At 44.8% G+C, this 24,935-nt stretch overlaps 1 protein-coding gene and 1 long non-coding RNA gene across 2 annotated transcripts in view; one reads left to right on the top strand and one right to left on the bottom strand.

Annotated features, from left to right (window-relative positions):
* Nucleotides 1-219: 219 nt before the first annotated feature.
* LOC147583017 (uncharacterized) overlaps nucleotides 220-24,935 on the bottom strand; it is a 158,785-nt gene continuing 134,069 nt past the window's right edge. The window contains exon 4 of the long non-coding RNA XR_015244625.1: nucleotides 220-361. This is a non-coding gene — a long non-coding RNA (uncharacterized LOC147583017). The remainder of the gene's footprint in view (nucleotides 362-24,935) is intronic.
* TBXAS1 (thromboxane A synthase 1) overlaps nucleotides 8,445-24,935 on the top strand; it is a 155,877-nt gene continuing 139,386 nt past the window's right edge. Inside the window, exon 1 of the mRNA XM_025929728.2 lies at nucleotides 8,445-8,690. Coding sequence (XP_025785513.1) covers nucleotides 8,602-8,690 — 89 coding nt within the window. The 5' untranslated portion in view covers nucleotides 8,445-8,601. The remainder of the gene's footprint in view (nucleotides 8,691-24,935) is intronic.

Genomic DNA, 24,935 nt, shown 5'->3' with positions numbered 1-24,935 from the left:
TGGATGGAGAACATACCCAAGATGGGACCTCCCTGTGGCAGGAATGCCGTGTGTTTGCCAAACTTCCTTTCTTTTTTTCCTGGGCCCACTCCACCTCCAGCCTCTTCTGCGGGTAGGTGTGGCCGTGTCTGAATTCTGGCCAAGGATATGAAGGTGGGAGTGTTTACGCCACTCCCAGGCCCCACCTGTAAAAACCTTCTGCTCACCTTTTCTTCTTTGCTTTTCCCCTGAGCCAGTTGGCTGCAGGTGATCCAGCAGGGGCATCTCAGGGGTAGTGGATGGCGGAGCCACAAAATTGAAGGAGGCTGAGTCCACCAAATCCACTGCGTGGAAGGCTGCCCACGGAGCGCCTGCACTTGGACTGTTGGGTGAATGAGAAATAGAATTTTGTAGCGTTAAGCCCTCGAGATGTGGGGGCCCCTTGTTACAACACCTTTCCTATCCATTCTCTTTCCATTCCCGCCCCCACCAGGACGCAATTCTTCTTTCTATGTTGCCGTTCTGGGGCCTGGGATTCTACCTCCCACTCACGTATACACTTCCTTGAAGGCAGCTGCTGCCAAAACTTCTGATTATCTTCTGCTTGGGGATCCCCATTATTAGGCCCCATGATTGTGTCACAGTGCCCTCTCTACTCTGTGTAGGGACTTCATCGTGCTGACTTGACTGGAATACCACTGCACTGTGCTGTCACACTCTGGATTATGAATTCTGCTTTCTGGGCATGCAGTCTGTCTTCACAATGCCTGTTCCCTCTCCACTGATAGGAGGTGAAAAATGGCTGTTCTGGGCACTAGCTTGCCTGAAAACTCCAAGACTTGCCTTAAGGCAGTCAAGCCATCTGCTGACTCTCCACGTTCACAAGCAGAACCATGCCTAATCATCAACATGGAGCCACACTCAGCCACGCGGAGTGCCAGGAGAGATCAGATGACAATTTAGAAAGTGCTAACATCTGACAAGCTGAGATCATGGGCGACACAAATTGATAGAGAAGCTGAGATGTGAAGGAGGTAGGATGGGCCATGTCTGATTAGCAATATCGAGAGCAGCCCTAGAGTCAAGTGCGTCTCCCACCTTCTGACGAAACACACAGTCAAGGTCTGAACGGTAGCACTGCCTCGGTGCCCCCACTGTGACTGGGGCACCTGGGCGATGGTGACATGTGGCTGTTAGACTGTCATCTGACGAGCTCCACGCTCATTTTAATGATGAAGCCACATGGGATAGAGTTGGCCCAAATAGCATTATGTCACTTCCCTGCTTGAAGCCTTTTCTTCAATGGCTTCCCTTTCTTTTGAAAGGAGATAGTATATTTTTCACAGGGCCCAGCAGATCTTGGGTATTCTGACCGCTAGCCATCCTCCTACGTCATCCAGCCTTACATTTCCCCTTGCTTGATGAATCCCAGTAGCGCCGGTCTATACGTTCTTCAGGCATACACAGCACAGGGCCAGGCACCTAGCACAAACTCGACAGACAAATGCTGATGGGTGAACGAGGGGCAGGGAGGCTCTTAGAAGACTCCCGCAGTCTAGTGAGAGATCACGGAGCGGTGAGTTGGATGGGTCCCTCACCAGACACAAGCTCCATGAGGTGGGAAGCCTGGCTTGTTTGCCATACCAGTGCAGTCTCATTTGCCTGATACTGATCAGTTGCCGGCACGTTCACTGAGCCAATGAAATGAGGTGGAATGCACGAAAGAATGAACGGATAAAGGGAGTAGTGACCAGAATGAGCATGACTTCACAGGTGGAAACAATAGGGCTTGGTGATTGACTGGCTGTGGGGCTGGGGGGCTGGGAGAGAAGGAAGGGTCAAGGATGAGCTCAAGTTTCTGACTTGGGAGCTGAGCGGAAGGTGGTATGATTTACTGACATGGGGAACGTGGCACGAGGTCGACGAGTTTAATGGAGGAAGGAGGAGGCTCTGACAATGAGTCTAGCTTTAGGCATTTCGAGCTGTTAGCATCTGTGGGATATCTATGAGAAGAGAACCACTGGGCAGCTGGATATATTAGCCCGAAATTCTGGAATGAGAATCGGGCTGGAGAGAATAGATTTGGGAGTGATCGGCTCACGGATGTTAATTAAAGCCGAGCGAGTATATGAGATGGCAATGTGACGGGCGGTGCGGTCGCACAATGATATATAAAATATGGTCCCTGCCCTCACAACCAATACAACGTCAAGATGTGACATAGAACCCATCCGTGTCTCCATAGCAACCTCGAAGAGAGGAGAGAGTTCTGTCCTTATTGTGGGAGGGGAAACACAAACAGATGGCTGCTGTCCCCACGTCTCCTGATGCGGGAGGTGTTCTCACTTCACGTGGGTCCCCCCTTAGTGACGCTTGGAAATTCTACTCTAGCCAGTGCAAATCTGCGTCTTCTCCCACGTCTCAACCGTGGGGCCAAAGAGATGACGGAGAAGGCTGAATCAGCCCTTTCCAAACCTCCTTTTCCCTGGTTCTGCCTCTCCACACCCACCGCTCCGCCAAAACCATTCTGGGGGGGGCCGTAATGACCCGAGCGCCAAATCCAAAGATGCCTCGGTAACCACCTCACTTGACCTTTCTGTAACATTCACACCATGGCCATTTCCTGCTCCTTACAGCCGTTCTCCTGTGGCTTTGGCGAAAACAATCCCAGACCACACGCACACGTGCTTACTATGTGTCAAGAGCTCTGCTGAGCAGCAAGGTGCTGAGCACAACAACCTTGTGAAGGGTGTACCGTTACCCCCACTTCACAGATGACAAACTGAGGTCTCAGAGAGGTTAAATAACTTTTCAAGCTAGAGAGCCAAAGAACCCAGGTCATCTGAAAACAAAAAGCTACATCCTCAAGCACTGAAATAGGGTTCCTCTGCTGGTTTTCCTGCTCTCTCGGACCATTCCTTCCTCCTCAATCCCTTTCCAGGCACACCATCCCTTTGCACTCCATCACCCACCCCACCACCTCCCATGCCCACCCTTCTCCCAAAGCTGCTGTTTTTGATATTCTTTCCATGGTCCGCTCTTTAACACTCTCTCTCTCCCTGTAGCCAATGTATCCTTATGGCTTCACCCCATCCATGTACAGATGGCGCTCAAAACTCAAATGACTTCCCTGCTTCAGATTTCTCTCCAGGCCTTGCTTCCTCCTAAGCATCTTTACCTGTGTGGCCACCAGGGGCTTAGTGTGCCCACCAGGGAGGCGGCAGTAATTCCCCTACACTTGTTCCTTCTCCCCTGTGTGAGTGGCACACGCGGGCTCAATCAATGGAGCCAGAAGTTGGGGCGTTATCCTGGACAACCCCTTCTTCACTCCTTCACTCATTTCCAGTTCTACAGCTTTATTCAGGCCATTGTCTCCTGCCTAGATGGCCAGCAGCCTCTTCGCCGGCCTCCCATCTTGGGTGTGACCCATCCAATCTGCCTCCTGAGGGATATTCCCAAAAGCAAATCTAATCATGTTACTGCTCAATTTAGGTCTTCATCTGGTTTCCCATGGGTCCTGGAAAGGTGTGTAAACTTTTTTGGCGTGGCCCAAAATGCCTTGCATGACCTGGTCTCTGAGTATCTGTCTGTTCTCCCTCCTTACTGCCAGCCCCTGATGCCTTGGAGCAAGGATGAGCTGTGCTCCCTCTGCTAGGCACATCTGTCCTACTCTCATCTGCTCAGTGAAGTCGTCTGTCCAGTCTAAGCTCATGAGTCATCTGTTCAAACCTTTTGCCAATCTCCTCTCTCCCATTTTTGTCCCCTTTTTCCTGTACCTATTTGTGTCATAGTACCCATAACACCAGGGCACTTAGGTATTTACGTGTGTGCTTCCCTATCCTGGGAACAGAGTGCCTTGGTGGCAAGGCCTAGGTCTTACACACTGGGATTCTATTCCTGGTGCCTCATGCCTAGCAATTGTTCAATAAATGTTTGTTGACTAAAGGAATGGACGAGCCCTCCTAATCTGACCTCCTGTTCTCAGAAAATGGATGAGAATCTCTAAGATACTGGATGCTGTTGAGGAGATTGTTGTTTGCCCCTTCCACAAGGGGCCCTAGAATCATCTGCAAGGAGATAAAGCAGCCCACAGGCACACACCATCCGTTCATCTTCCTTAACTGTAGCAACTCTAGACCCCAGGGGGGCAAACATAAAGATAAACTATATCACAACCACGGGCTGGCTTGGTGAACGATGCATTTTTAAGCCAAGATGTGACTTTAGATTTAGTGGAAAAAACACAGGGTTTAAAGCCAGAAGACTGGGGCTTGAGCCTGGCCGCCAGAATTTATTAACGTATGATTTTAGTCATGTAATATCTCTGAACTCTAGTTGCTTCCTCTCAGAGCCCAGGGATGAGAGGTCCTGCTCACCTACTCCTCAAGGCTGCTCTAGACTGAAATGAGGTTATATGTAAATGTTCTCTGAACTTCTGTGGTGCTGGGTGAGCCCCACTGTCCTTTTACTAGGGGTCTTGCTTGGAAGGGAGAACGTGCCCCATGCCTCAAACATCCCAGAGACATCAGGCTTAGGGCAGGCCAGCTGGGAACCTTCAGCAGAGAAGGCAACCACCACTTAGACATCTGCAGAGGCAGTTTTTAAACACAGAGAACATGGAGGAAATACCACAGAATTTATGGAGTGAAAGCTTTAAAAAGAAACACAAGACTTAAGTCAAAACAGTTGACTCAACTCTGGGGAAGATGTCTGCCTGGACGGAGGAGGAAAAAAAGGATCGACTTGGGGTGGGTTGAGACAGAAGAGAAAGCTCTGTGGGGTGTCCCACCAGGTGGGGCAAGTGGGCACTTCCACACACAGCTCGAGGCAGGGGGAATGGAAACCACCTCAAGGGAGGTAAGCGGTCGCCAGCATTTTTGAAAGGCACATCGTTGCGCGCAATGCTCCCGTTTCTAAGAATGTCGCTTCAGATAGCCTTCCCCAAGGCCGTAGCGATACATACAAGGATGTTCCTGGTGGTCTCATTTGTGGTTGGGAAAGCTTGGAAACAATACAAATGTCAATCAGTGAAGGACAGGCTGAATGAATCACAACACGTCTGTACAGCAGAGCCAGTGACGTATCTCTCTAGGTATGACGTAGAAGGATATACGCGTGATACCAAGTGCAGAATAGCATGGGTGTGATGATCTTGTTTTCATAAGACCTGAGGACATACCTATGTTTGCATATGCATAGAAAAAAGGATGTGGGAAGACACACACTAATTTGTTAACAGAGTTTGTCTCTCGGAGTTGGAATTATAGAAGATTTTTTATACAGGTCTATAAAGTTGATTGTTTTTAATAGACATACCATTAAAAAGAAAATATTCAGAAAGTAAAGGCCTGATGTTTAATTATGGTAAGCATGATGGCGACACTCTGCCCTTCATCGCAGAAAACCCCCAATGTGTCCTTGCTTTACGTCACAGATTCCAAAATTGTGATACATTCTTAATTATGTTATTCTCTGATAAAAATGCTTATTATCTCTCATATCCGACCCTTCCACTTTGTTTTGGTTTATTTACTATCCACAATTCACTGAGTGTTATCTCTGCTTTGAGGCTAGTGTGGAAAGGGTACAATGATCTCTCCACAGCGTTTACAGCTCCCCCAAATCACATAGAAAGAGCTCCAAAGATATTAGTCAGAGGAATGAATGAGTAAACTCAGTCACTTGGGGAAAAGAACAACCCCTCAAGAAGGTCAGACACCTCTGAACCAGCCACCTCTGAACATGCAAAGGTTCTCTGTGAACAGGGCAGGACCCGTTCCAGGTGCATGGGCAACATGTCTGTGGGGAGACACGAGGAGTATATTCTAGATGAAGAGCCCGAAAAGAGAGACGGGAGACCCAGGTTCTATCACTAGGCAGCAATGGGACTTTGTACCAGTCACTTTTTCTTTCTGGGTTTTTATTTCCTCCTCCGTAAATAAGCGTTAGATTTGGCCAACCTCTCTCAAAGCATGCTCCTAAGAACACCACATCTGGGATGTGTTAATAAATGCCCCTTAACAAGAATTCTGTGGTCAAATACACTTGGGAAATGCTGCTCTCCGCATGCTAGCCTTGGAGCTCCACAATGCACATTAGCAAGTTCAAGTCTCTGAGAGGTCTTTCAGGAAATAAACTTACTTTATCAATGCTGACACCAGCATTTTCTCACATTTATTTCACCTTGGAATCTTCACATTTTTTTCATGAGCATCTCGCTGATACATACACTGATCTTAGTAATACCTGAGGTCTTTCCAGCTCTCAGAATCCATAACCATAATGACGTGTTTCTTTCACACCAGCTTGTTCTGCCCTGACACCCCATACCGTGGCCACTGTGGCCGAAAGCATCATATCTCAGATGGCCCTCGATGAAGCATACCTCTGCTTTGTGAGTGGGAATATAGAGATCCCTTAACTGTGTGTCAAGGTCCTGATCAAATGGGACAAAGGAGATGTAGAATATGGAGAGGGGAAGAAACATCCAAAAGGGCTGGGCTGAAGCACGGGACACTTGGGTGCAGCTGTTGCGGGCACCTAAGTAGGAATGAAAAACCGGGAGGCAGGGCAAATGGTCAGAGAAAAGGGAAGTATTTGGAAGGTGCTTGGTCCTTGTGTGGTTTGCTAGCTATTTGTGGCTGTGGCTCATCTGGATTTAAATCCCATTTGTGTATCGATGCCTTCCATGTTTGAATACAATCTTTTGATTAAGAGAATGGACTTGGGAGTCGTATGTCCCGTGCCTTAGTTTCTTTTATAAGATAGGGTTGATAAAAAGCTTTGCCTCATAGTGTTATTTATGAAGATGAAATAAGTTAACGCATACGAATGCTCTTAGAATAGCAACTGGCCCATAGTAAGTCCTACATAAATGGCATTGTTGTCATTCATTACTGTTAGTTATATTTTCAGCCAAGATTCCTCTCTGACTTGACAACTCCACTCAGATGTGTCCCAGGCATCTCAGACTAAACAGGAGCCAAATTAAACTCTTGATTTTTCCCACCAATACCCCAACTTCCCCATCTCAGGAAATGTCACCTCTACACATACACTCACAGCTCAAGTCAGGAGCCCAGGAATCAGACTTGTCTCCCCCTTCCCTTTCACATTCCATCCACCGGGAAGTTCTGCAGTCGACTGCTAAATATATTTCAAGTTCATCTATGTACTTCTTTCTACTTGCATCCCTGCTCTCGTCCGAGCAGGCTCATCTCAGGATAAATGACTAGTCTTCTAAGCGGTCTCCCTGCTCTTCCTCTTGCTCTTCTCCAACACATTCTCCCTGTGCAGCCAGAATGCTTTTAACAAACATAAATATGAACATATTAAAACCCTAAGTGGCCCATAAAATGAAGCCCACGCTTCTCACCATGGCTTTGTGCTGTCTAGCTTCTGTTGACCATCTCCCTGTCTTCCCAGCTGCCTCCCTGAGTTGGCCCGCTCTACTCCAGCAGGATTAGCCTCTTTCCAGTTCCCACACATGGGAATTCCTTCCCACCTTACAGCCCTTATCTGTGTCACCATTTTTGCCCAGAAGGCTTTGCCCATGGCTCTCTATGTGATGGGCTCCCCTTCAACTGAGAACCTCAGCTCCAAACTTTCTTTTCTAGATAGATTTCCCCTATAACCCTCTCTTAGTGGGTCACTCTAGTTGTTCTCAGTCATAGCTGTGTGTTCATGACCTTCAGAGCAATTACTTCTTTGTCTACCTGTCTATTGTCTGTCTCTCCCCAGAGAAATTTTCCCAGAGTCTGGTACTACTTCTGTTTTCCAAACACTGTAAACTCAGCTAAGAGCCTGGTGCCCCACACATACCGAATGAATGGATGAATGTCATGGTGCATGAATGACTCACTGTCTAATACACCCTCCCCATTACTAAAAGTGTAATATGCTGACTAATAAGCAAAAAATAATTCTGTCTACTTTAGTCAGATAAGCTCAGAACTAGAACAAAGGACCAACGCATGAGCCTGTGGATATGCTTTTAGATGTTCGAAAAATCCTCTGACTCATGATGAGAGTGCTGACACAGGGCAAGATCTCTGTTCCAACAGCCAGTCATCAAGGGCCCCTCGGACCCCAGGAACCAATGAACTTTGTGGGATCGATGTCCTCAATGCAGCCAGTATTTTCCATCAGGCTGATACCTGACCCAAACTTTTTCTGGGACATTCAGAGTCTCCTGACCCATATCTTTACTGAATTATGAATTAATTTTTTTGAAGGGGAGTCTTTTCTTGTAGACTACTCAGACTTCTCATCAGAGTAGAAATCTCTGGTTGCAACCACGTAGCTTCTCAGCAAACATGGGACCAGTTCTGCTGCTAATTCCCAGGGGAGTTAACATAAATGTTTATTGACAGTGCAGTCCTCAAGAAAATAAAGTTGCTGATTCACTGCCTTACACTGAAACTCTGTGTTTCTTCCCTCCTCTTCCTTCCTCTTTATAAGGAGACACTCTGATGAACAGCACATTTTGGGGACCCACTTGGTGTGTGTGTTCTTGGTTGCCTGTTCCTTCTTCCGTCTGTACAGCGTGGTCCCTGTAACGGCAGGGGCATCAGCCTCCCTCTTTCCTCTGGAGGACCGCCCCTCTTGGGACTCTGAGGAACAATGGAAGTCTTGGGGTTTCTCAAACTGGAAGTGAATGGCCCCATGGTGACAGTGGCCCTGTCAGTGGTCCTCTTGGCCCTCCTGAAATGGTAAGTGTGGCCAGCAGGTTCCCATGACTGTGACAATGTCAGAAACAGCAGCCCTGGAGCCTTGCTGGAGCCAGGGAGGGGTATGTGGGAGTGTGTTTTTCTTCTTTTCTAATCTAGAGGGAGTTGAGTATTAACACAGCCTCAGAATTAAAAGCAAACAGCCAGGTTAATCTTTTGCTAAAATGCATGAGATCGAGGTGTCAGGAAAGGCTGGTGATTCAGTGACTGAGAGCACTACACATAATTAAGTTTGCAAGAGATGGAAAAAGAAACAAGTTGGAAAGGTTTGGGGAGAAGTATTTCCTCGTACCCATCATATCTTCCACCTCACTTTTCTGAGATCCTCTCCCCCTGTTGGATTTACAGCAGATTCAGCTCTCGGTTCATATGCCATTAAAAACAAAAAGGACATCGGAGCTGTCTGGCATCGTGGACCACTTTGCAGGAGGTCATTCACAGGGATTTCTGCAGGTTTAAGGACAAAGTGGTGGAACTGATTGAGTAGTTTTCTGATATTTGATAGAAGGGAATGGATTCTGATGAACATAGCGTGTGCCGTGCCCACAAAGTTTGAGACCCCGAAAGGACCTCGGATTTGAACTGAGAGCAGCTGCCTGTTATTTTGTTAATTCAACAGGAGGCTTTCTGAAGTTTGGCTCTGCCGAAGGCCTGTGTCTGGAGATGCAAGGGCCCACAATATGCTCCATTTATGCATATTCACCCTGCTGGTTAAACTTATTACAGTTACCCACTCAATCCAAAGCACCTGGATTTAGGTGGCTCTGGTTTTTGAGGGGAAAGTGAAAAAATTAATGGAGAACTTGAGTTTGAACAGAATTTCAATTTATGTTTCTGGTGATAATAAAGCCTTCCCTAGATTAATAACTGGGAAAGCACTTTGAAAAGCATCAAGCATTATGCAAATGCGAGGTATTATTCTTTTGGAATTTGCATAGCTGAAAATGGAATTCACGTTTGATGTTCTATGATGATGAAATTACTTCTTGGAAATTGGCTCTGAAACTCCGCTTCAGTCCCAGTGCTGTTTTTGCTTTTTAACTGGTTTAATTATCTTTTGAACTTAGTTCTCAGTGTAGCTTCTCTTCCTTGAAACCAGCCACATGCAAAACCAGGAGCAAATGGTAGCCCTCTTTCCCTGCTGCACCCCACTTATCCATCTCAACGTGTTTCTGTGCTCAGTGATGCACACGCCTTAGTGCCAACACATAGCAGGTGCTTCATAGATGTCCACCGCCATTGTTCACAACCATTTAGGTAACCTAACAACAGAGGAAAATAAGTCTTCAGTGGTTCAGGCATATTTGAAATTCCTTATTAGTATGATTATGAATATATTTTCCCATCAATAGCTATGCTCTGACTGTGGTTCTCAAAGTGTGTCCCGCCTGAATCCTCCAGGTGGTCTCAGCATTAATGTTTAGATTATACACTTTTCTACACATTTCTGTCTTTAGCGTGTGTGTGTGTGTGTGTGTGTGTGTGTGTGTGTGTGTGTGTGTTTCATTTCTGTATCCTCAACTCCCAGCTCAGTGTCTGACTTACAGCACGGCCTCGATAAATGTTTGATGAACGAATGAATGAATTGCATACGTTAATGTTGCTCTGGTCATGGAAAAGGGCATGTGTCCTGACTGATAAGCTGCTGTAACTGGATGTTTATAATCAGTGTAGATCAGGGAGTCACGGACAATAACACCGCACCATTCAGCAAGGCAGCTCTGCATTTGTAATCTATTCCCGGGGCCATATTAATAACCTGGGTCAAAGACACAGAGATTAGATAAAGGCATGAAGCAGAGGTGGTAAATAGGAAGTGAAAGCTGACTTCCACTTGTTATCGCAGAAATATTTGTTGATCTGTTAATGTACGCCAGGCAGAGAGTGGGAGGCTCTGGTACAAGGTCAGGAAACAGGAGGTCTGGACCAGATGCCCAAGGCTGGGGGATACGTGGAGGTTCTGGGGTAAGCTTGGTGTCCGGAGGGAATAATGCTGCAGGAGAGCAGGCAGCAGAAGGGAGTGGCTACGGCCATGGCTCTGGAGCTCCTGAGTCCATCCCTTGATCCAGCTCAAGGTAACCATCCTCAGGCTCTCGACCCTCCTCTTCCAGGCAGGGCTCTAGGTAGCCTCTGAGCAACAGACTCCAGCTTGAATGAGGTGGGGTCTCCCTCCTGCTTCATTCTCTTAAGAGGTACTTGTGGGAGAAGAGGGGTGCTCAGGGAAAGCTGAGGTGGAGAGACCTCCCCCACCCCCCACAGCCATCTCGCTCCTAAGAAGAAACTATGGAGGGTGGTGTGCCCTGACCAGACTCCTTTGTCTTTCCTTTGAGAGTTACCTTTGCCATTGGGCCAGGTAAGACTGTCATGGAGAGCCTAAACTCTGAGAATGAGGATTATGAGGATTGCTTCTTGCCTCCTCAACCAGCTTGTGAGTTCTTGCAAGGCAGGGGCGAGGTCTCAGATCTCATTGCAATTCCAGAAATTTCTATCCATGGCACAAATGTTCTTCTAGCGTTTGGTTTAAAGGGGGTAAAGTGAAGAAGTACAGCACCCAGGATTTAGGGTTTGGCTCCTGCCTCTTCCAGTGGCCTCATCTCCCTCATCCATCCCCCATATCCTGTTCTGAGAGCGGCCATGTTGCTGCATGAGTCCTTCCTTTGCCCTTGCTAGTCTCCATGCTTGGAATTCCCTTCCTCTCTTTCCTTCAGCACTAAGTTCAGGGGCATCTCCTCATGGAAGCGTCTCCTGTTTGTCCAGGGCACTTACAAGCCCCCACTCAGTGCTGCTTTTATCATCTCTCATCACCTCCCCTCCCCCCAATGCCCAGTATGTAGCACTGGCACATAATAAATACTGGCTATGGGTGGCTCAGTTGGTTAACCATCCGACTCCGGCTCAGGTCATGATCTCACAGTCCGTGAGTCTGAGCCCTGCGTCGGGCTCTGTGCTGACAGCTCAGAGCCTGGAGCCTGCTTTGGATTCTGTGTCTCCCTCTCTCTCTATCCCTCCCCTGCTCATGCTCTGTCTCTCTCTGTCTCAAAAATAAATAAAAACAGTAAAAAATATATTTAAAAAAATTTTTTAACGTTTATTTATTTTTGAGACAGAGAGAGACAGAGCTTGAACAGGGGAGGGGCAGAGAGAGAGGGAGACACAGAATCTGAAACAGGCTCCAGGCTCTGAGCTGTCAGCACAGAGCCCAACGTGGGGCTCGAACTCACGGACTGTGAGATCATGACCTGAGCCGAAGTCGGACGCTTAACCGACCAAGCCACCCAGGCGCCCCTAAAAAAATTTTTTTAAAATAAATGTTGGCTGAAGGCTAATTCCAGCCTCTGATCTCTGCTGGTACTTTTCTTGCCGGTTCTTCTCTGAGCCTTTATAGTTCAGTACAAATCTTAACAGTTTTGCCCACATGAGTCACTCCTTTTCCTGAAAGCCTGTTGTGTTTTCAATTTGTACCAACTTGGTGACTCCTTTTTAAATTGTTGCAGGTGTACTGTTTTTGTATCCCCACCCACCTTGTAGAACAGAGACCATGCCATGTACTTGATAAATACTTCTTAATTGTTAAGCGTACATGTGAATTTGGAAAGAAGACAAAAGAGTTAATTTCGTTTAAAAAGAGACCATTATAAAATAGGCATAGTATATTTCAGTAGTTCTCCTCCAAGTGAGTTTGACACGATTTTCAACAATACTTATTTAAGTTGACAGATATGTGGCTGAGTAGCATGAACTGGGGTATAAAGAGATCAGGGCTACTCCACTGGGGCTGGAAGACGGAGCAGGCATATAGAATATATTAGCTAGGAGCACATACAAAGGTGTATGTACGAAGCACATATGAAGCAGCCTGGAGCCTGCTTCAGATGCTGTGTCTCCCTCTCTCTGTGCCCCTCCCCATCCCCGTGCTCTGTTTCTGCCTCTGTCTCTCTCAAAAATAAACATTAAAAAATTAAAAAAAGAAAGAGTAGCCCAGATATTAATAGTGGTTTTTCTTCATTGGTGGGATTATGGATGATTTTTATTTCTTTTTTTAGTCTTTCTACATCTTCCACATTTCTTTAATGAGTATGAATTACAGAGCAAAAAATTGTTACCTTATGTTATTTTTATGTTTTATTATGTTACTTTACGTTATTAAAAGGAGAAGGAAATTGTTCTTCTCTAGTAGTGAAGAGGAAACCAGTTTTATGCTGTGGGAATGGAGGTTTCGGGGCTATAATCTCACTATTTCCACCACCAGAGTAGAATAGACAAGGGGACTTTAGAGTAATGAGGGAGTTTCTTGGCTAACGAGGCAGTGTGAAAGGTAAACTGTAGCAGTTCCATTAAGTAGTTAAAGAGTCAAAGCAGGTAAATACACGAAGACCCTGGCAGCTGAGAAGTGCTGTCTTACAGAGAGGCAAGGGTTTTTCATGCCAGGCTGCATTTAAGGCTCAGGAGCCCAAGACTCAGAGGAATGAGTCAACTAGTTGTGAAAATAGGACTCAGCGTGTTTGAGAGTTCTGATCAAGTCTCATTCTAAGATAACGTTACGGTAAAATGTTACTGGTGATTATCAAGACTTAAGACTATAATGAAAATCACTGTACCTGGAAGTTTCTTTCTGATAGAGCTTGCTTTACATATAGGAGGACTAGATTCTAATTCTAAACCCAGACCATATCTGGTAATCCAGATAATCTAGTCCCAGACCATATTTAAAAGAAACCATTGCTCCCTGGGATGGAAGGAAGGCTCAATACCCACAAATCAATAACACGAAATACCATATCAACAGAACGAAGGAGAAAAAAAAATCGCATACTCATCTCAATAGATGCAGAAAAACCATTTGATAAAATTCAACTTCCTTTCGTGATAAAAACTCTCAATGAATTAGGTATAAAAGGACTGTGCCTCAACTTGATAAAGGCTGTATATGACAAGTGCACAGCTAATCTTATACTTGACAGTGAAAAGATGAAACCTTTTCCTCTAAGATCAGAACCAGACAAGGATGCCCACTCTCACCACTACCATTCAACATCAAGCCAGAAGTCTTAGCCATAGCAATTAGAAAAGGAAACGAAATAATAGGCATCCAAATTAGAAAGGCAGAAGTAAAACTGTCTCTGTTTGTAGATGACATAATCTTACATATAGAAAATGCTAAAGACTCCAGTCAAAAAGCTGGTAGAGCTAATAAAGTTTATGAAATTCAAATTCCTTAAAGTTGCAGGATATAAAGTCAAACATATGAAAATCAGGTGCATTTCTTTATAATAACAACAAACCATGTGAAAAGAAATAAAGAAAACAATCCCATTTACAATAGCATCAAAAAGAATAAAACACTTAGGAATGAATTGCACCAAGTGGGTCAAAGATCTGTACACTGAGAATTATGACACTGATGAATGAAACTGAAAAAGACACAAATAAGTGGAAAGATATCCTGTGTTCATGGATCGGAAGGATTAATATTGTTAAAATGTCCATACAACCCAAGGTAATCTATAGATTCAATGTAATCCCTATCAAAATTCCAGTAGCATTTTCCACAGAAATAGAAAAAAAAAATCCTAAAATTTTTATGGAGCCATGAATAACCAAAGCAATCTTGAGAAAGAAGAACAAACCTGGAGGCATCACACTTCTGGATTTCAAACTATATTACACAACTGTAGTAGTTAAAACAGTATGGTTCTTCCCTAAAATTAGACATATAGACCAATGGAACAGAATAAAACATCCAGACATAAACTCATGCATATGTGGTCAATTCATTTTTGACAAAGGAGCCAAAAACACACAATGGGAAAAGGATAGTCCCTTCATTAAATGATGTTGCGAAAACTGGATCAGTTTGCTTGTGATAAGCAAAAGAATGAAATTGGACCCTTATCTTATACCATATGCAAAAATCAGCTCAAAATGGATTAAAGATTTAAATGTAAGGCCTGACACTGTATAACTCCTAAAAGAAAACATAAGGGCTAGCCCTTTGACATTGATCTTGACATTGAGTTTTTGGATGGGACACTAAAAGCCCAAGCAACAAAAGCAAAAATAAACAAGTGAGACCACAACAAATTGGAAAGCTTTTGCACAACAAGGAAAACAGTCAACAAAATGAGAAGACAACCTACAGAATGGGTGAAAATATTTGCAAGCCATATATCTGAGAAGGGGTTAATGTCCAAAATATATAAGGAACTCAGACAACTCAATAGCAACAAAACAAAATAACCCATTCAAAAAATGGGCAGAGGAACTCAACAGACATTTTTTCAAGGAAGACATACTAATGGTTAACATGTCTATGGAAAGGTGATTAACATCACTAATCATCAGAGAAATGCAAATCCAAAGAGAGATCACCTCACAAGACAAGAGATAACAAGAGTTGGTGAAGATGCGGAGAAAAGAGAACCCTTGTGGACTGTTGGTGGGCACATAAACTGGTGCAGCCACTATGAAAACAGTAGGGAGGTTCCTCAAAAAATTAAAAATAGAACTACCACACAATCCAGCACTCCTACTCTTGAGGCTATATCAAAGGAAATGAAATCAGCATTTTGAAGGGATATCTCCACTCCCATGTTTCCTGCAGCACTATTCACCAATAGCCAGGACATGGAAACAACTTAAATGTTATCCACCCATGAATGGAGAAAATGTGGTCTACATATACAATGGCATATTATTCAACTTTAAAAAAGGAGACCTGCCATTTGTGACAACATGGAGGAACGTGGAGGAGATTATGCTACATGAAATAAGCCAGACACAGAAAGACAAATACAGCATGATCGCACATATATGTGGAATCTAAAATGTCTGCTCATGGAAGTAGAGAGTAGAATTGTGGTTGCCAGGGACTGGAGGGTGGGGGAGACATACTTCCAGTTATAAGATGAATAGGTTCTAGAGCTGAATGTACAGTCTGGTAACTATAGTTAGTAATGATGTAGAATACATGAAATTTGCTAAGGGAGTAATCTTAAGTATTCTCAACACACACACACACACACACACACACACACACACACACAAATGGTAACTATGTGAGATAATGGATATGTTAGTTAGCTTCATTGTGGTAATCATTATACAAGGTATACTGGTATTAAACACCAAGCTGTATACCTTAAATATATACAATTCCTTTGTCAATCATACCTCGATAAGTTAAAAAATAATAATAATTAAAAAAGCAAACACCACTGTACTGGAACATGGAGCCCAGCTAAGAAATCTTGAATTTGTCAGAGTAAGGAAGCCATGTAGGTGCTCCCTGGTATAATCATAGGTAGAGGGAGGGGTGTCTGGCTGCAGAATGAGGGTATTTGAAAATCAGTTGGCTACCATTTTCCCAAGTTCTGTTCCTAACAATGTTTGGGAAATTAAGCATAAGGTAAGCCTTCTTGGAGAATCATAGCATATCAAAGGTCCCAAGAGGTTCTGCAGTAAAGAAATCTGTTTAACTTCATTTAGTCCAGTTCTTCCCAAACTTTGATTAAGAAACACTGGGGGTACCTGGGTGGCTCAGTCAGTTAAGCCTCCAACTCTTGGTTTCTGCTCAGGTCACGATTCTCACGGTTCGTGAGATTGAGCCCCACATCGGGCTCTGCGCTGACCGTAGAGCTTGCTTGGTTTCTCTCACACTCTCTCTGCCCCTTCCCGTCTCACATTCTCTAAATAAATATGTAAATAAACATTAAAAAAAAACAAGCGAACAACAACAACAAAAAAGAAATGATGTGTAGGATCATAGAGAGAAGGTCAATTTTGACCAGCTGAGACATTCCCTTGAAATGAGTGGTTGGATGTGTTGTTGGTGATCAGGCAGCTGCGTAGTCTGGTGGAAATGGAGGAGCTGCCGAACAGAGGAATAAAATATGAAAACTATCCTTTTGCAAGCTCTGAGGCACCAGGGTTGATGAAATTTACTTCAGAGCATAGAGGGTATAGATAGTCTGGAGCGCAAAATAGGGCCAACATGCAGGCTGGCTCCAGTTCAACATCAAAGTAAACGAATAACCACAGCTGTCTGGCCATGGTAGGAACGCTGTCTTGGGAGGTGGTGAGCGTCCCTCAACATCCACCAGGAATGCTGCCAAAGCACTTCCTACGTGGCATGGGCACTTGGCACAGATGACCACTGAGTGCTTTCTGGATCTAGATTCAGTGCATGGGAAGGTCTGCACGGAACCTAGCTACCACCAGGGAAAAGTCAGATAAAGCACAAGAGATCCACTAGTGACTGCTCCCTCTTCTGCCTGGACACACCTCTTGTCCCCAGCAGCATCTCCCATGGTGGGGAGAGCGTGTCAACTCCCATGGTGAGGAGAGCTTGTCCCAGGCAGGAGCCTGGAACACTCTCACAAAGCAACTTCATGGGGCTTCATTATGGCTTCATGCAGGACACTCTTCTTGCCTTCCAGCCCTTGCTCCTCAGACTTTCTGGGTCCCCAGCCCCTTGGAGGTGGCTTGGAGAAGCAGAAGGGTCTTGGACTGGGTCTGGAAACATAAGGGAGAAGTGATGTGGCACAGGAGAGGAGGGAGAAAATTTCAGGTGAGGAAGGGTCACAACATCAGGATTTGTAACATTTGGTAGAACAAGACATTAAGGGTGTGAATAATAGACACGTTTTAGAAATACATTTTAAAGGCCATGGATAATTTCCAGTGCCCCAGAGCATCTAGAGAAAGATGCACGCTATTTCCCTTTTTTATTTTTTGTACTTTTGTTTAGAATATGATGGGTACTTTGGTTTAATAACTCAGTGATGAGCTTGGAGATAAAATTGAACCTGCTTAGGAAAACTAGGTCTGCACTTCCTCGAGGACCATTTCCACAGAATATTTTTTTTTGTTTTCCCTCTTTCACATAGTTATACACAATATCCCTAGCTTTCCCCTTACTTTATTGATTTTCCAGAATGAGAGTACGAGGCGTGACTATAAAGTAACGTGACTGATTATTTTAGCATACACACCAGAACTTATACAGCCAAATGAATTTTATGACCTTCAGAAGCATTTTCCTGATACGCTAAACCTTTGCTGCAGAGATGGCACTATCAGAAAAGGCATTCTTAGCACTTTCATTTAGGAATGGCCCTGGTGTCTAGAGTCAGTCTTTTGACAGTCTCATGGCAGCCAGTCGCCATTTTTGTTGAGAATGGACTGATTTTTTTTTTAAACAGTCCCAATATTGGCAAATATGTGATTAGACTGGGTCGTCTTCTTTTCAACTCAAAATAAAATGTGATTAGAAAACAATAAGTCTCCTTCTATACTCGAGAGGTTTATGAATCAGGAAGCCTGGGGATTCCACTTGAGGGGCCACACTCCTAGGGCATATGCATTGTTGCTCACTTCCTGGTTTGTTTTGTTTTAAAGAAAACAACAGCAATGATCTTAAGACTTGTGGTCAAACCTTCTCTTCTTATCTTGTAAGGAGTTCAGGCTTCTGGTAGCATCTACTCTCTGGGGAGAGAGAGAAGGATCTCATTCATTCTATAAACAAAGCAAACCAGTGGATTTATGTTGGTGCTTTAATGAGGTGCTCAAGTATATGCTTGGGACTGCTTTCCCTGGGAGGACAGTGGCTCTTCCAGAAATAGAGCTATTGAATGAATCCTTCCTTGCACCCCTGAATACCATAATAACAACCATCTTCCTAGGCTGTCATTTGCCATTGAGGTTAAGTGCTCTGTCTTTGGGAACATTAGCAGTGTTATATATACAACATATATCTGAACATGGGGACAGAACTCTGGGTAGAGAAGGGACAGGGGACACTTGTTCATGCAGCTGTACATTTGGTGCTTCAATTATTAGGAGCCACCTTTTTCTGGTTTGTCAGAAACCAGATGTGATGTTTCACAACTTCCTTGGGATGGCCAGGGTTGGGGTGTTGTCTGACTGGGTAGATTCTGGAGCCCTCGGCTCTCTGGCAGAGTCTTTGGTCTCCTGGCAGAGTCTGGCACTGGGCCACACTGTGGGGCCATCCTCAACCTCCATATGTCCTTGCAAAGGGGTGTCTTGGGTTTCACCTCAGCAGACGGCAGTTCCTGAACATGGTCCCAGAGAGAGGGCGACCCTTCCTTTGCTCAAAGGTATCTGGAAAGATGGTGTCAGAGATGGCCTGAAAGCAGAGCCAACCTCTACAAATAGTGGATTCAACTGAAACCCTGTTTTCTGAGCACGATGCATAGACACCCTGGGGAGAGCCAGCGCTCTGTATCCAAACTGGCCTCTGCTTCCACATTTCAGCTGAAAGGTGCCCTACAATCCTCCCCCGCATTTCCCTCCTGGCTGCACACAATGTGCCTGTTCTTCTCCCTACTCTTGCTCACTCATTACAGTCCCTGTCGTCTGAATGCCCTCCCCTCTCTGTTTAAATCCCAGCCAGCCATCAAAACCTGGCCAAATGTCACTCTTCTTGAAGGTCACCTTAACTAGGCCAGCCCTCTGGAGCTCTGCCCCCACCTTGAACTCCTGTAGTGTCCTTGGTCTCTATAGCCATCCTGGCACTCACTCTATTATCTTCCTGTGAATGCATGTGTCCTGTCTTCCTGGCCTGACTCCAAGCCCCTGAGGGTAGGGCTGAATCTTAAGCCAGTAAGTGCCTTGTACACAGTAGCTGCTCAGTAAATGTTAATGATCATCACCATGCCTCAGGTAACGGAGATGGTGACAGTGCTTCCAAATGATTACTGTTACGTGTGTGTGTGTGTGTGTGTGTGTGTGTGTGTGTGTGTGTGAGAGAGAGAGAGAGAGAGAGAGAGAGAGAGAGAGCACAGGGGATGACAGGATCAATCTCCCTCTGACTTGCTGGCACACTAGTGGCCTGTGTTCCCACTACCTAGCAGAATGCCTTGCACAGGGCTCACTGAAAGAGTAAATAAATGACTTCTTAGTTCGCACACTCATTGAATGCTTAAGGCTTTCAAGGCTTTCTACCTCATTGATGTGCAGTGGATAACATTCTCATGAATTCAGATAGATAAAGTAATTGTCACATTAGGAATCGAAGAGCAGGGCTCTGATACAAAAGGAAGGGATGGGACAGAATGCAGGACATAGCCATCTAGATGTGGCATATGAGGGATCATAGAGCTCTTGGGGTCTGACCAGGGTACCCTGACAATAGTGCGGCGGAGGGGGGCATAGGAGGCATCTAGTCCCCTGCAGAGAGGCATCAAAGGACACACACTTCCTCTTACCCTGTTCTATTGAACACTAATCCTCACAGCTTAAAGCAATGCTATCTAAACTCTTCTCCAGCATCCCCTGTTTATATTACTTCCCCATAGGTCCCATTGTCTAGATAACAATGCATATTTAAGTAATGATTGATTGATTTTCCCATTTTAATCATTCAAAGACAATGATAGTAGCTCTGCCAATGAGAACAGCTGATCAATGAGATAACCAGCATTAGTGTACCAAGTTATCATTCCACTCCAAGGTAAAGAAACTTGGCATTTTAGGTAACCCGCACAATCTTATTGTCAATAAATGCATGATTTACATTAGGCCCTTTGAAATATGGAAAACATCTCATGTACCCCCTTCCTACCTTCACAAGTCAGTAGGTATCTGGGGACCTCAGGCCGTAAACACTGTAAAGCATAGTCACTTATACATTTAAGGGTTTGAACTCTATTTGTAAACAGAGAGAGACCAAAACTGGTAGCATCATCTCACGATAAGAGGGATAGTAAAGGAAGGTCATTGGGAAGTTCTCAGGAGAAATATGGTGCCGTGGAAATCAGCTAGGTCTTTACAGTGTAGGACAGACACACTTTTTCTTCTGGATGACCTTGGGCAAATCATTCCATCCTCACTAGTTTCCTCATTAATAAGAGAAGGCTGGCAGTCCCTGCCTCTCAGCACATGGCACCTTTCCAACTGGCCACCTAGGCCAGCTCTCACTCACCCCTACCTGCCAGTCAATCCATATTCTTGCCAGTCTTGTTTCCTAAGTGGTCCTTGAATCGTTCTTTCCTCTCTCTCTGCTCTTCTACCACTGTAGTCCAGGATTCCCTCCCTCCCGCCTTCTCTCCCTTCCTTCCTTTTTGAGAGAGATAGGGAGAGTGCGAGTGAGGGGGAGAGGGGCAGAAGGAGAGAGGGAGGGAGGGAGAGAGAGAGAAAAAGAGAGAGAAAAAGAGAGAGAGAGAGAAAGAGAGAGAGAGAGAGGATCTTAGGCAGACTCCATGCTCAGTGAGGAGCCCAATGTGGGGCTGAATCTCACAACCCTGGGATCACGACCTGAGCCGAAATCAAGGGTCACACACTCAACTGACTGAGCCACCCAGGCCCTGCTGTAGTCCAGGATTTCAAGAGCATCCCTTGGCTGGAATAGTCTTCTAACTGGTTTCCCTGCCTCCTGCCTGGGTCCTTCGAATCTGTCCTGCAACTCTACAGCCAGAATAACACCATAGGAACTCACCACTCTCCTGCGTAAAACAGTTCCATGGCCCTCCCTGCCCCTAGAATGAAGTCTCCCTGGCCTAGCATCCCCGAGTCTCTCTCTGACCTGGTTACTTCCCACTCTGCATGTTCATTTTCCATTGCTTCTCACCTGGCACTCCCCTTTCTGGTGCTCACACTTCCTTCCATACACCACACTGTTTACCATCCATTTCCTTCTCTCCTTCATTCAAGTGAGAGCCTCTGCATTCCCTGTGCTCCTGGCCCCATTGCACCTGGTCCCTTCTCTCGCTTTCCACTTATCTAAGGTGAGCTCCCAGAGGCAGGACTGGGTCTTACACAGCTTTTGCTTCAAGTACCCAGTATTGTGCTTGGGCCACTCGATACATTTCTATGCATAACAGGCACTCACTTTTTTGTTGAGCCAAATCAAACTGAGAGATAATACACAGAATTTTGTGTGGTATGGGCCTGGCATATATAGACACCCAATACATGTCAGCTGCTCTTTGCTGCTATGAATATTATCATAGAGAATTTCCATTTGTTTCTGGCTGCATTCCACCACGACCAGCTACAATTCTCACTTGTTATATAACAAAATGTCATCAATCGAACTCTGGATCCTTTTTTTTAAAGTTTATTTATTTATTTTGAGAGAGAAAGAGACAGAGTATGAGTAGGGAAGGGGCAGAGAGAGAAGGAGAGAAAGAGAATCCCAAGCAGGTTCTGCGCTGTCAGCACAGAGCCTTGATGCGGGGGTTGAACTCACAAACCATGAGGTCATGACCTGAGCGGAAACCAAGAGTCAGACACTTAACCGACTAAGCAACCCATGCACCCTGAGCTCTGGATCTTAACAAAAGATTATGTCTCTATAATTCAGCCTAGCCTGTGCTGTGGGTGAAGTTCATCTCTGCACTATTTATAAGGGAAGGACTGCTAAACAAAATCACAGTGCAAAGGTGACTGGGGAACCCATTTAGGAAAGCAAATGACTCCCAAGAACTTCACCAGTGTGTCAGTTCTCCAATACTGTCTTTCAAAACTCACTAAAAACCACTTCACTCATGGCTGCCTTTCTGCATTTGTGCAGTGATCCAGAGTTTGAGCCCGCAGTCAGACTGCCTGGATTCAAACTCTGCCCAGCCTTGTAAGCGTAAGCAAGTTGGTAAGGTCTCTATGTCTCAGGGTCCCCTTTTGTAAAATAGGGACAGTAACAGTACTGGCTTCATAGCATGCTTGGAAGATTAAGTGACTTAAGACATGGAGTAGACTTGCCCGGCCCAGTAGTGTTCAGTAAGCGTTATCTAGTTGTTACCTATTAACTGCACGCTTATACTCAGCCATAATTATGTAGATGCTGGGTAGGTAGATCATGATTTTGTTTTTGTTTCTATTAATTTATTAATTAGTTCTAGCACCGTTCAGAACTCTCCCATGATCTTTAGGAATGCATAAAAGTGAAAAGGGTGGAGAGCTGCATTTCAAACTAGTGGTCTTATTTTGAATGATCGTGGGCTTACATCACTAGGTTGCTTTTGACCCTGAACAGGTAAGATGAGGCTGAAAAATGCCTGTGATATTTAACAACTAAAAAGTCTTAGGTGATACTGGAGATGGTCACTAATGGGGTGATGGGGACAGAAGCCAGAATGCAGCAGGTTTCGAAGCAATTAGGAAGGAAGGCAATTGAGAAGAGGATGGACTTTTCTCTCAAGAAGAAGGTTGAGATGTCAGCTGCCTTTCTGAGCTTCAATTTCCAATAAATCTCAAATTCGATAAATTTCAAATTCCAGTATATCTTACATCCATATGTTATTATTAGTCTATTGATGGCAATTGTTTATCTCTTAGTTTAGGTGTTTAAAAAAAAAGTCTGTTTCTTGAAAAGTGCTCTGTAAACCAAGCTTTAGACCCATTTGCTTTCCAGAAAAATTTAAGATTTTCCTGTGACAAAATTTACATGTGTCCTCTGAGTTGAACAGTAACCGCACAATTCTTTTTGCCATTTGGCCTTTGTTTCATTGGTTGACGCTTGCCTTGCCCATGCGTTTGAGAATTGGAAGTGTCAGTGATGCATATCAAATCAGCACACAAATCCTGGTATGTCTTCCTCCATTCTCTGTCTTGTAGACCAGACCTTTCGTTTCCTGCACACTCCTAAGCCCTTACCTCCGTTATCCCTTAATTATGACATTATAAATGTGTCTCTGCAGAATCAAATCCCTCTTGTCTTATATGCAAGTAAGGCAGCCAGCCAACCAACCAATCAACTAACCACCTCTTTTTTGTGTGTTCCACTCAGCTACCATTCCACCCATCCTCTTTCCAGCCAAGAGACTAGAAAGAGGATCCCACACTTGCTCACATTCTCCCCTCCCATTTGCCCTCCAGCCCCACTGAAATGACTCTCTCCATGGCCACTCCTAAAGGGAATTAACATTTCCCCATTGTTCTCTTTCTCTAGTGATTTGTAGTATTTTACTCTGATACATTTAGTCTCTGTTACTGTTGGGTATATTCCAGAGACCTCAGCAGTGCAGGGGTAGAAAAAAGGTCAAGCACCTTGATTATAATCCAATGGCCTCATTTTATAGTTGAGGAAATGAATGTGTAGAGAAGTCAAGTGACTTGACCTGTATTAGCCATTGTTGCAGTGCTGTATAACAAACCCCTCTAAACTCATTGGCAAACAATATCATTTATTTGTCTCACAGTCTGTGGGGTGGCTGGGGTGGCTCTGTTTTAGGCTGTGGGTGGGGTTCAGATCTACTTCATATGTGTTTGTAATGGGGCCCAGGATGAAGAGGATACTTGGGGAAAAGCTCTACACCTGACAGATCACAGGAGTGCAAAAGATGCTAGAGGAAATAATGTCTCTTGAGGCCTCAGCCTGGAAGTGGTTTACTGTCATTTCTGCCCATATTTCTTTGGATAAGCCAAGTGACATGCCCAAGCCTAACATTAATGAGGAGGAAGAAGACTCCGCCCATCATGGAGGGAGGTACTTAAAAGACATCAAAAAAGGATGATGATATAGAATTTTGAAACAAGGAGGGTGTGAAAAATTGGAAGCAATGATTCAATCTACCATATGCTCCAAGATTTCATGTCTGGGTCCTGATCTCTGGCGAAGCAGAAAGAGGCCACGAGTAACAAGACAAAACAAAATAAGAAACAAAAATAAAAACAAACGAACAAACAAACAAAACCTTAAAGCTATTGGACACTTGGATTTTTACTGTAAGTGAAAAAAATGATCTCAAAAAAAAAAAAAAAAAAAAAGGAATGGACATCGATGAGGACTTTGGCAGCCGAGACACTGACATGGAGGGTTGCGGTGGTCTTAGCTGTGGAGTGATGAACTAGCACCAAGAGTATTACCATGGGGTCACGAGCTCAGGGTAGGGGTGCAGGTTGGACCTGAACTGAGCCTGGGGATGTGACCAGGTATTTCTAGGTGAACAGACAATGGGGTCAGGGGTGGACTGATGACTGAGCTGGAGCATACACTGAGAACAGCGAATATTGATTCAGGGGATCAGGTGGGGAAGGGAGTAGCTAACACACTGAGGGCCCAACTTCAGTCAGGAAAAGCAAGATGGAAGGGAGGCATTGCCCAAGTCCAGAAGACCCAAAGAAGCCTAAATATGGAAAACCTAGTGTGTCCACCCTATCCTGAAATATATTATAACCAGGGGACACCCTTGCAGATTGGGAGCTGTGTTGTTTAGGATAAATGTATTGTTCTATGCTGCGCAGTGAATTTATGGATGCTGTTATGCCAAG

This window comes from Puma concolor, chromosome A2, assembly GCF_028749965.1.
Source record: "Puma concolor isolate L17-30 chromosome A2, mPumCon1.1.hap2, whole genome shotgun sequence".
NCBI lineage: Eukaryota > Metazoa > Chordata > Mammalia > Carnivora > Felidae > Puma > Puma concolor.
Note: the sequence above shows the minus strand (reverse complement) of the source record. Positions and strands in the feature narration are given on the sequence as shown.